General features: G+C 44.4%; 1 protein-coding gene across 1 annotated transcript in view; it reads right to left on the bottom strand.

Annotated features, from left to right (window-relative positions):
* Positions 1-13,280, bottom strand: part of kif6 (kinesin family member 6) — a gene marked incomplete at both ends in the record, with an annotated part of 98,539 nt that overhangs the window by 56,117 nt on the left and 29,142 nt on the right. The window contains 3 exons of the mRNA XM_079286088.1: positions 1,919-2,066; positions 7,920-8,025; positions 9,787-9,890. Coding sequence (XP_079142214.1) covers positions 1,919-2,066; positions 7,920-8,025; positions 9,787-9,890 — 358 coding nt within the window. The remainder of the gene's footprint in view (positions 1-1,918; positions 2,067-7,919; positions 8,026-9,786; positions 9,891-13,280) is intronic.

Genomic DNA, 13,280 nt, shown 5'->3' with positions numbered 1-13,280 from the left:
CATTCCATTCATAGAAAAGAGGTCATCAGTGATGTAATGAAAGTCATCTGTGGTATCTGTAGTAAAATAAAGATTTGTATTTGGGCAGATTTAGTATGGGTAGTATTTTGTAAGTCTAATTTTGAAGGTATGGATGTGTCTCTCCATTGCAGCTCCACTTTGGCATTTTCAGTAGAATGCTAGCACAGGTGTACAAGTACAGTTTCAAGACACACTGACTGTACAACAACATTTTACCACAGTGACAAAAATTTGGGAAATTCTGAGTGCTAGTTGGCATTTTTACGTGCAAATGCAGCGTTGCTCTTTAAAGTCAGCAGTGTCTGTTGGTTCTCCTTGTTGCTCTCTCATCATGTTAGCGGTGGATGTGTCATAACTCTAGCAGAGTCGACTAAGCACTACCAGGTGCCCCATTCCCATGCATGGGAACACGCAGGGCCAGCGGGTAGAGATACATTTTTGTTTTACAGGGAAATTGGCATAATTAACCCTGCGAGGACTCTGCCTCATTCTGGGAACAGTAAGCCTTTAGCAACAGGAACCTTTTGGCTCCTAGGAACGGTTTTAACAGAGTAGGGGGGTGGAACAGTTCTACAGACATGGAAAGCATGGTGATTAGCTAGCGGATGCACGCTGAAGTTGTAGAAATGGTCTGAATCTAGTTAGTTATTAGGACTCTGGCTGGAAATGATGTCACCCCTGCAGGGTCGGTCAACCCAGACTATGGCGATACTTGCTGCAGACAGACCACCCTGACTGAGGGATTGACAGTTTAGGCTACTGTAGCTTTATATACAAACTTCACACAGAAAGAATGTGGAATATGGTTGGTAGCGCATGTGCATTACTGGCCGAACTATGTGCTTTCAAACACGCACAATGGCAATTATGTTTGCATCATGTCAAAACCAGCGTATGGCATTTTGAGAGAGAAAAATCCACAAAGACGAGAGGATTTCACATTACACACGCTCGGTCCAAGAAATACTGCGGTGAAATATCTACATGACAATATTCTATTTAGTTTGGAGGGCTGAGGTTTTTGTGGCGAAACAATCAAGCAGACGTCTCAATTTTCCGACTAATGCGCTGTGATCTAATGACAAGCCGCAGCGAGCGGGGTTGAGGGGGAATAATCCCATAAAGCTATTAGAAATATCACATTCAAAATGCAAATACCATAATTATGATTAACAGACATTATGATGAACTGCAGGCGTTAGATGAGGATCTATCGGAACGTACAGATTAAAGCAACATTTGTGTGTGTTTTGGGGGCGCCGGTCATGAATGCAAGACTACTTGCATTTCTGAATTTTGTAGAAGCGCTGTAATCCAACCTTGCAATAACAAGAGGCAGATTTACTTCAGGATGAATACCTTTCTGCTAACGAGGATTTGACTTACAACAGTAGGTGTGATTAAACTGTGAGGCTGGACGCAGACAAAAATTTGGACTTAAAATCCGACTCTACTTCATTTATTTTTTGCAGATCTTTCCCCATTTTCTATCAATTTGGAATGCAAATTCCCGATATGCACTGGGGAGGGTGCAGACTGCAGCGCGCTTCCCTTCTGATACATGGTGTTGCCGGCTGCTCCTATTAACCTTTACCTTTTTACTTCCACGCCATCTGCTTCAGTTCCGCCTTACAACGTTCCACAGTCACAGGGGAAGTAAAAAGGGCGAGAAGTAACAGAGTCTTCAATTCGCACAAACAAGCCTGAGATGTTGCGACAGGGAATCGAACCTTGGGTCCCTCCAGGAGCGGTCAGGAACTTTACACTTGCATCTCTGCAAAATACTAGACACTTTTATAGGCCGGTGATCAATAACATACTTATTGTTTTTGTTAAACAAGTTATCTGAAAAAAACACAATAAATAAGCCATCAGCTGCATCACGTCAAAAGGATACTGATCTCTTCATCACGTTGCGTCATCATCTCCTTTAGTTTGGTCACTTCTGCTGCAGAGTGGGGGCTCTCTTGAATTATTGTTGCTGCTGGTGACGCTTGCCCATCACCATGTCTATGGCCTCCACTTTGCTTGTCCATGATCATTATCTGTAAGAAAAAACATAAAAGAAAGATTGTTGACGTTTAACGGAAGTGAAGAGAATGGCTTCGTTTTTGGGATATGGACATGGATAATGGACTGTACTTGTACAGCACTTTTCTAGTCTTTCCGGCCACTCAAAGTGCTTTCACACTACTTGTCATCATTCACCCATTCACACACCGATGGGAGGGGCTAAGTGACACCTGCCTATCAGACTAGGCCATGGCCATACTAGTCCAGTTTTGCTACGTTTACACTGAGCAGCCACACCACGCCGGAGTTTTGGAGCACCCTAAACAGAGGAACCTGAAAACTCCGCCGAGGTTGGAGGTATTTGAAAACTGGTTGAGTGTAGACGTCGGATACGGATGTGTGTTAGAAAAAATGAGCCCACACCCGTGTTCGCTACTGGATTGGTTATTACCAGCCATGATGTCTCCGTCCCTGATTCGTCACACTCGCTATCACGTGACCCGTACCCGGAAGAAAACAAACAGCCGGGCGACCAGCAGCGATTCATTTCAACATGGATAACGAATGGCAATCCTTGCTTGCTGTGTTGTCTGTACTAGCAGCTATTGTGGAGTTAAATTCGTCATTTTACAATGCTGCTATTGCCTACAGGCGGAGGAGGTGAGCTATTCTTCGAGCGATGAGCGACAATTCCCGAGTCCAGAGACGCTATCCGCCGTACATGGAGCGCCGGTTTTGTGCACGCTGTATTACTGTATTGCGTACTAGCAGCTGTTTTGCAGTAAAAAGTCTGCATTTATGTTGAGGAAGCAGCTGTTATTCTAGTGATTAGCGAGCTGCTTGACCATCGGTGATCAGCCCCCACGGAGCGGCTGTCTGAAGCTACAGTTAAAATTAGCTTAGAAGCTAGCTAGTCGGACCTCTGTTACATGATGTTCAGAGCGAGAGTTGTGCCCTAAAAGATGGAGCAATCCCCTCATGCCCTAAAGAATTGATAGAGGGCGAAGATGATGCCCCTGTTTTTCTGCTGGGTGACCCAGCTTATCCCCTGATGCCGTATCTCATGAAGGAATACCCCAATGGAGCTAACGTTACATTCATCAGCCCCCACGACAACAACAGACAACAACACAGAGGAAGCGAGTGATCGACGTGTGTTGACCACATTTATGGACCATAATCTAGTAAACGTTTACGTGTAAGTGTTGATTTTAAAGTAAATTTGATGTGAGAGAGAGAGAGACCCGCAGCGCTGTAACTACGTCTGAAAAATAAAACTTCTAAAACTTTCCACGAACTGTGTCTGTTTGAATTTATAGAGGAAGATTTTAGAGGAAGATCAAATACAACCTTTCAAATTCAACCTTTCATTATTAAAGACAACTTTGGTATTTTTTTTAACTAAGCGAGCAATCCACTTCCTGTTTACACCGTCACGCGCATGCCCAGTGCACGTTAATGGTCACGTGCTGTCCGCCTTCGAAGGCTGCCGTGTGGATGCAGATCAACTTGAGAATAATGCTGAAACTCCCGTGTGGACGGAGATCGTTTCTATTTGACAACTCTGCATCCAAGTAGACACGGAGTAGTGAGGACATGGCCTAACTCATTCAGACACCGTAGGCACAGCTACGGGAGCAATTTTGGGGTAAAGTTAAGTGTCTTGCTCAAGGACACATCGACGTGCGACCAGTGGAGCCGGGGATCAAACCGCCGATCCTCTGATTGAAGGACGACCCTGCTCTCCACTTAGCCACAGTCGCCCATATATATAAATATAGATGTAAAACTAATATTTTTAAGAATAAAATAATCTGGTTGATGAATTGCATCCCATCAAATGGTATTTTGAAGTGACAGCTTGAGTAAAAGATATGTAATGTTATGCCTTTAAACTGATATATTGTGCATTTTTATACTTTATATTTGTATTTTTTTACTCTGTTACTTTGATTGCTTAACTATATTTTTGCTGCTGTAGCAAACAAATGTCCCCTTGTGGGATAAATAAAGTGTCGACCTATCTATCTATCTAAAAATGCCATACCATGATTACAATGCAAGTCAGTGGGTTTCCATGGCACAACAATATTTTGTAGCTTAATAAACATCTACAAGTAAATGCAGCCTACTATCTACTACGCTTCGGTTTGCTGTCGAGAAAAAAGACAACCATCTAATGAATGTTAACGAGCTGGAAAACACATTTTAATATCATCCTGGAAAGTGGTGCTCTTCTTAGTCCTGTGATATTCCCAAACATGAATTAAATTCGCCCTCTTTTTCCTGTCTGTATTATAACTCATATTTCAATGATACACCAGGCTTAAAGACAGGTGGAAAACATGTTCAAGGATTAGAGTTTTTCCCACATGGGGAGAGACACAGTAGAAGAGAATGATACGGAGGACGGACGTACACAGGCCCACAGAAGAAGACAGTGGATTGCATCTATGCTCGCAGCGCTGCACGAGCAGAGTGTTGAGCATGAAAGAGCGTTGACAGCGTTGAGAACAAAAAAAAAAAAGACAGGAATAAAATTCAAACCAGATCCAAATTCCTTCAGAACCTCTGGGTGCTGCGCAGAGGAATGTAAACTGAACAGGAGATAGAGTTTGCGGATCATAACAAACTGAAGGAGAGATAAACAGACATTCGAGTGGGATCTGGAAGTGCTTCTGGTGGCCCGATCTGCTCCGACTCCAACCAAAGCGGAGCGCAGGAACAGTGTTTTCCCATACGCTCATTTAGCAGCAGTGAGCCTGCGGCTGCTGTTTGACTAATATTGAATGCGCTCTGTGACCGATCGGACTTTCTCCAAAATAAAAAGCTTCAAGAGTTTATGTTTTCTATCAACATTTGGCAAACAGCACGCAATTGTAAATTTCTTCCACAGCATGACAAATTGTCAGTAGATTGGGCATAGAGCCAAAAACAGAAAAATGCCCAGACTGTACTTCTATAAAACAACATGACATTAAATGACAGTCATCCAGGTGGTTTCAAATATTAGCGATTATTACAACACATACAGGGGTCAGGAAATATGTTTCCTGACCCCTTCATTAACGGGTCACGACATGAGTTTACCTTCAGCAACTGTGAGCACTTTCATTATTAAATGAATCACTGAATTAGTCTTTGCTACAGAATAATAACACCATAGATTGGTTCCCTATAAGCCTCGCTTTCATAATGCAGTGCTGTCTGCCACCGGGTACGATCTCCTGGTGTAAATTTACGGCACAAGTTTAGTGCGTTTCGAAACAGAGGAGGATAACGCTTTTGTTTTCCCGGTAGCTATCGGCAGGTAGGGGACATGGCGGACGGTGGGTGAACCGGAGTAACTGTGGAAAAAGAAAAGACCCCCGTTATCGCAGGAGGCAAAGACAAGGAAGAGTGATAAAAACAAGGGAGAACTTTGTAGGGGCATTCTCTCCATGGAGAGAGCTCCGGAACTAACCAACATCCAGTTCGCGTTTTTTCTCCCACATCAGTAAGTGACAAAACCTGTCCACTGATCAATACCACCAGGTGTTGCTTCTTGCTTTGCAAAATGACGATGAGGTAGAGGTTTAATTGTTGCTCAGTCTAGTGTTTTATATATAAAATATCAGAAAGTAGTTTTTTGAAAAAGTCCAGAAGAGAACCCAAAGGAGAGCTTCAAATGTTAAATTTTCATCCATCCATCCATTTTCTTCCGCTTATCTGGAATCGGGTCGCGGTGGCAGCAGGCCAAGCAGACTGACCCAGACTTCCCTCTCCCCCGCAACATTTTCCAGCTCATTCTGGGGAATCCCGAGGATTTCCCAGGTCAGCTGGGAGATGTAATCCCTCCAGCTTGTTCTGGGTTCTGTTCTGGGTCTCCTACCAGTGCCTGGAAAACCTCCAGTGGGAGGCGCCCAGGAGGCTTCTTGATTAGATGCCCGAACCACCTCAGTTGACTCCTTTCGACGCGAAGGGTAACGCCTCAACTCCAAGTTCCCTCCTGATGTCCGAGCTCCTTACCCTATCGCTAAGGCTGAGTCCGGCCACCCTACGGAGGAAACTAATTTCGGCCGCTTGAAGGCTTGTGGATCGACCTGTGGATCACCCTTGTCCTTTCGGTCATGACCCAGAGTTCGTGACCATATGTGAGGGTCGGAACGTAGTAAATTGAGAGCTTTGCCTTCCTGCTCAGCTCCCTCTTCACAAAGACGGTCCGGTGCAGCGCCTCCTTTACTGCTACAGCCGCACCGATCTGCCTGTCGATCTCCTGCTCCATCTTACCCTCACTCGTGGACAAGACCCCGAGATACTTGAACTCCTTCGCTTGCAGTAGGCACTCCGTCCCCACCTGGAGGGAGCAATCCACCGGTTTCCGGCAGAGCACCATGGCCTCAGATTTGGAGGTGCTAACTCTCATCCCCGCCGCTTCACACTCGGCTGCAAACCACCCCAGTGAATGCTGGAGGTCACGATCCGAGGAGGCCAACGGGACCACATAATCTGCAAACAGCAGACAGGCGATCCCGAGACCCCCAAACCTGACGTTCTCCACCCGCGGGCTGCGCCTAGATATCCTGTCCATGACAGTCACAATCAGGACCGGTGACAAAGAGGAACCCGGGACCCAGTCGAAAGCCTTCTCCAAGTCCACAATGCACATGTAGACTGGTTAGGCAAACTCCCAGGACCCCTACAGTAGTGAGGGTAAAGAGCTGGTCCACTGTTCCACGGCCGGGATGGAATCCGCACTGCTCCTCTTGAATCCGAGGTTCGACAAACGGTCGGAGCCTGCTTTCCAGCACCCTGGCATAAGCCTTCCCTGGGAGGCTGAGTAGTGTGATACCCCGATAGTTAAAGCACACTCTCTGGTCCCCCTTTTTGAAAATGGGAACCACCACCCCAGTCTGCCAGTCGATGGGCACTGATCCCACACCCCATGCGACATCGAAGAAACGTGTCAGCCAAGACAGCCCAACAGTGTCCAGCGCCTTCAGCATCTCAGGGCTGATCTCATCCACCCCCGGTGCCTTGCCACCAAGGAGCTTTTTGACTACCTTAGCGGCCTCAGCCAGGGATATGGGTGCGGTACTCAACACTCATTTATATTACTATTTCATAACAAAATACTGCACTGACATATATAGCATAACAAATTTGTTCAGACCAATGTTTTGTTCGTATGTCTTGGCTAAGTTTTTTAAGATGGCCTGCCAATTCTGAAGACATGGCATTGACGATTGCATGTCCCACACCTTGCCTCTAATTAGATGGCAAATAGCTGCTAAACAACAAAGCGTCTAGGCTTAAGGCAAGCTGTGGGAAAATCAACAGCACTGGATGAAATTGGGCATCAAAGAATCTTCAAATATTTTCACTTTCTAGCCTTAAGAATGAAGCATATGATTTACAGTTACAGGTTATGGTTAAGCCTAAGGATAAGAGCATGTTAATCACCAACTTTTTCTGGGAAGATAAAGTGAAACAATTCTAGCTGCTATTTGATGATACAGCAACCATCTGCAGTAGTATTAACTACGTTAAAAAAGGGAAGGACATTTTAGTTCATTGAAAAGTGAGGCAGTAGAGGGAGCTGTACATAGGAGGTGATTGGTCAGCTGGTTGCTGCTGAGCTGATGGATGTGCAGAGTTCTGACACCTCACTGATCAGATGTGCTCTATATCTTCCAGCCACTCACTGCTACAGTGAAGATAAACATCCAGCACCAACACTAACCAACAGAATACAAACGTCCGTTTCAATGACAAACTGGACAGAAGATATCTCCTGCTGCCATGCTGCATGGTGATGTTCCGTGGATCTATTCATGGACAGGGGGAGGAAAACAAACACCAGGTCACACAGGGAGACGTGCATGCAGATAGTGTAAATATATTACCTTCAGCAGGGAGAAACAGAGCTGGATCTTTCTCATGTCTGGTCCCAAAGACAGTGTCACGTCTGGATCAGGTTCCTCCAGGAAGGCCTTGACTAGCTCTTCCACCCTAAACACACAGACATACGCAGATGCTCTCTAATGATCCATCTACGCTTAAACCAGTGCCACATTCCAAGTTACAATCCCTCTCCATCACACTCAGCACACGCTCAGCAGCCACTCAAACAGTTAATATTTATACCCGATGTTTAAAATGTGGCTCTGGTCAAAAGAAAACTATTTACTTAAACGTGTGTTCCAGCTCCACTGGGCCAGACCATTGATAAACTATCACTGGATGATAGTCCAAACATTGGTTCTTGGAGCTCTGGAACGGGCCACTGGAAAAGGCCGACAGACGGCAGCTGTCCAGACGGATCCGGTGTAGGCACGACAATGTGCTGTTTTTATTTTCCACTGCAAACTTGTTCGGCGCAAAAACACACCGGGTTTACATGACGAAGGACTTAAAACAAACGTAGCGGCCATTCTTTCAGGAACCCACGAGACACCGGTGGTTTTGTGATACAAAGCTGGCTTCTGGAGAATGCCCTTCAGTGCCATGTACAATATTTTGGATGAGAAAAAGCTTCATCTTTCAAACGCCAGAATTTGACAATTTCCAAATAGTTTTTTTCCGAAGGGGTGAGGTGATATGTTAAGTAGAAAAAAAAGCAAACTAATAGAATATTTGGAAGGAAAAAATTGATGACAGCGCTTATGGGAATGGAACAAAAACACTGAACCTCCTGTGAAGGTAAAAAATCTGTATGCCTGAGGACAACAAATAAGCCAAGATGTGTGCAATCACTCAGTGCTGGGGATGACTCGATGCATAAACCTGAGAGGAAACGGCATCAACAAAGTCAGCATGATCAGTGAATGTGGTCACAACAGACATCATCAAAGGCTCCCTGTGTGAGTTTGACCTCAAACAGTGGCAAATCAAGGATAACCACTTGGGAGGAGAGAGAGGACATTTTAAAAAGGCGGACTGATGGGATTATGGTGCGGTAAATACATCAGCATGGGGGGAGTGATGTTGCAAGTGGTCCATAGAACCTCTGGCCTGAACTCTGGCCCTGACTGACTGGGTCCCTCTGCTATTTGAGTATAGGTGCAGAAATAAAGCCGTCCTGGCTGAAGCGGAGCCCTGGGGAACTCCATTAGATATGGTTAAGCTTCAGTGAATGAGGTTTCAACTTGAGCATCGGTGCATGGCCAACAGCATAAATTATGTATGCACTTGAGGCAAACCATGGCACATATTTGCTCAGGAATCTCAGGGTTTTGAGCATTACAAATACAAATTAGAGATCTAAAAAAGACCATCTGCTCTCGTCCCCGGGTCTGAGGCACACTGTAAACATCCTAGAAGGCTGACGGGGCCAACGCAGCACTATACACGTCTGCACTGTCCTGAGATGACTGGCTCAGAGGTACACACACACAGACACACACACGGAGAGAGAGAGCTGCAAGCCACAAACAGATGTTTGCTCAAAATATATTTAGTGCTCTGATAGTGGTAGGTTCTCTGATTAATAAATGTGTTCTTTGATTTTGAACCAGTAGCCTTATGTTGTTGCTGCTGTTTTGCCTGTCCAAGATTATTGCATGGTTAAATCAATACATTTTATTTTATGAAAAAAAGTTGCCCCTCCGGATTTTTAGCAGCCCCCTCAGTCACTTCATTATTGTGCCTAGCCTAGGTGTGTATAATCATACATCAGTAATATAGGCCACGTCTGTTTCAATGCTAGGTTATGCAGAGAGACTGACTGGATTGAAGGGATGAGGAATCAGGGAGCAAGAGGAGGTGACATACCTCTGGATCTCCTCCACAGTTAGCTGCTCATCTCTCTGTTCTCCTGTCTTCATGGCCAGCTCGTCCTTCAGAGACTGGATCTCCCTCTTCAAACTGGCTATTAGCTGAAATACACACACAAAAAAGGCAGGGTTAAAGATGGTGACTACATGTGCTCTCAATAACACACACACACACAGACACACATAATATGAAGCACATTTGGCACACACACTACATGCAAAGACATGCGCTCATGCACGAGCAGACAGAGGCTGTTTCACCGCTGCCAACTGATGAGACAATCCTTCTGAAAATGATCTTGCGGCTTATCTTGCCGATGTATTTTGAGGACAAACTTAAGTGATTCCAGACAACTGGATGCTCCAATGGAGGAAGAAAAACATAAATTAGCATTAAAAAGCTACGGTAGCGAAAGAAAAAATTGTACACTTAAAACCCTCTTCTGCTGTCTGTCTGCACGTGTTCGGTTAAAGACTTGCACACTGAGCCAACCGGGTGGTTGCTGTTAGTAACCGCTGTCCGGGTCTGGTTACGGTATATACCCTATGTGCATAAGAGAAAAATATCTCACCGAGAACAGACATAGCTTCGTAAATAAGTACTAAGATAGCAATCTTTGTTTAAAAAAAAAGGGAAAAAAAGAAGCAAGAATGTCTATTGATGTTAAAGAACCATGACCAGGATATTGTTTTCATTAACAGCCTAAAGCATAATTCCACTGATTGATACTGACAGCAACATGTTTTGTAATCTGTGTAACCCAGATCGTGTTCTCCACCTGCAGAGGCCGCCATTTAATTTAAACACTATAAAACAAAGAAATCTATTTGAGGCATGAAATAGAGAATCCTCCAAATACAGATGAGTCCTGGCCCCGGCCCTGTTGACATTATAATCTTTAATCTTTGGAGATAAGCCTGTGGCGCTCTGCTTCTCCTTGCTGAAAGGGTCCATGTCTACAGAGGTCAGTTGAAGATTCCTCGTGTCAGTCTAGGCAGGGATTAGCAGGCGTCTAGCTACCTAGCACCTAGAGGATCAGTGAGTTCAGATCTGAAGTTAAGTTACATGTAAGTACGAGTAGCCAAAAATAATTGATTCTGACAAGCTGTTCTGATGAGACAACCATTTCAGGTTGGTGTATCAGCTGTCCTGTGTGTTTTAATGCCCAAATGGGTGTTTTTTAGCTCCTTTTTCAGAGTAGGTATACAGCACAAGAGCACTCAGGTCTCTGCATTTAGTGCTTTTCATATTGAATTCTTTGTCGTTCGTGCAACAGAGCTGTTAAATGGGATTAGATCCTAAATCTCCTGGTCCACAACAGGAGCAAGAGGTTAGAGGTGAGCCCACTTGACATGTGCCCCTATTCTGAAGCTGAGTATGTTATAACTTATTAGCAGTGTGCCGTTACTTGAACTTGAGGCGCTATGATTAAATGTGAAAGGGGCCACATCCACAACAAACGACACATGAGGACTGATTAGCCTGATAAAACCTATAGCTCCTTTTCTCTCTAGCTAATAGTACGAGATGTTAACTGGCCATTTATTCATTTGGTAAGTCTCCTGAAAAAAGGAGGAATCAGTGCAATAAGCAGATGACCTTTCTACATTACATTTAAACACAGACGTGTAATTACATGCTAATGGCGTGAAGATAGGCCAACACCAGAATCAATGGATGGTGTAGTTATTGAAACGAAGCCAGACCAGTTGTAATAAAAATTCTGCACGAATCCCACCACAAAACAACACAGTGAAACACCTAAAAATACAAGTGGCGATTGTGCTTTTTCTCACATGACCCACTTATCTCTTTAGTATAAATCCCACTTAACTATCACCGCTGAATTTCACCACACTGCGAAATACTAAAGCAGACTGAAAGGATGGAATGGTCTCGGTGAAAGAGAGCAAATACAACAGAAAGTGGTGACTCCTGTCACAAAGTTGCTAGGGAGCTTGGAAGTTCAGTGAACACTTAAATCAAGGTCAATAGGTCAGACTGAGTCATCCATTTCAGCAAAGCGTCGCCACTCCTAGCAAACACATCTTTTGGCTGTAAAGACAGTCAGACATTGACAATTCAAGATGCTCTTGACAAGAAACAGACTTGCAAGTGTGGTTCTGGGTAGGTGCCACTTAGTGAAACAAAGATGTCACCCCAAATCCACTCCATTTCATATTTTTTAACATCAGAGCTGACCAGCCCTCATCAGAGCCGCTCCCTGCATCTCTTTTTTGGAGCCCTTGGTCTGATGTAATTCTCCCAGCTGCATCCTGAAATGCTGACCGCCAGTTCTTGGTCAGCAGAATCGCGCAGTCTATTTCAGAGTGCCGAGCCCACACTGGTACCACAGCACCATGGCAGGCTTCCATACACTCAGAATAAAAACTGACTCAGGCCATGTAACTGATGATGCCAGCATGTCCTATGGAAACCCATGTCATTGCAATATGCAACATGCAACACTACATGTTTATCTGCATTACTTTCTATGTGCTGAGACAAACCTGCCACATAATTGACCTTTGTCAAGCCCCGCCTCACGCTGCTACTCCGTCAAGCTGACAGAGCTACCATGGAGCCCACACTAACTACACAACCTCAAGAAATGTGTTCTAACAAAAATCGATTTCAGACTGAAGAAGACAGAAAGGTCTACAATATGCGTTGAAGGATATATCCAGGATGTCAAGATGATTGAGCAGTGAAAACAGGTTGAAAAGATAAAGATAGACGCTAAAGCTACAGATCACAGTGTGAAAGTGAACCAACACATCACTTGGAGATCCAGACAGAAGACAATGAAATTAAGGAACGAAACAGTTCCTGTGAAGTTCTGTATGTCTTTTTTCACTGTTACGATCATTAAAAAGCAAAAGCAGCATGTGTACATTCAGTATACCTTCTCTAGCTAGCATAGCATAGACGTTCTAACGCTAGTTGACGTAACGCACTCTGCTATTGTTAGCCCCACCGTTTTTACGTAGAAATGTTTGAGACGTATATCGCCTTCCAACCCCTCCAGGTAACTAGTATCACTATTACACAACGTTTAACCATGACAAGCTACAAATCCACTAAACCAGTCTGACAATGAGGGACATCTTAAATGATTGCTTGGAAGTCTATGGAGCAGAGCCAAAGGGTCAATTCAGTTTGAAACATTAAACTAACTTCTATAAATAGACCTAACTTTAAATCGTAAATCCTCTCTTTGAATATATACTATCCATCCTCTGCAAAAACCCACTCACAGTAAACAGCACTACATTATTATTGGCTCCATTATGGGGGCCTCTTTCATGAAGGAAGAGGTGTCAGAGCCCACTACACCTTAATATGGATATTACATCCGCCACAACAAAATGATAACACATGGGCTGTGTTCCATGCATGGCACCATTCATTTTAGGCATTTTGGACTAAGGTGTGGAGCACAGGACTGAACAGCACACCACTACACTTACAAACTCTTCTGTCCTAACAAA

Source organism: Melanostigma gelatinosum (assembly GCF_949748355.1).
Source record: "Melanostigma gelatinosum genome assembly, chromosome: 16".
NCBI lineage: Eukaryota > Metazoa > Chordata > Actinopteri > Perciformes > Zoarcidae > Melanostigma > Melanostigma gelatinosum.
This window is presented reverse-complemented; position numbering and strand designations above follow the sequence as displayed.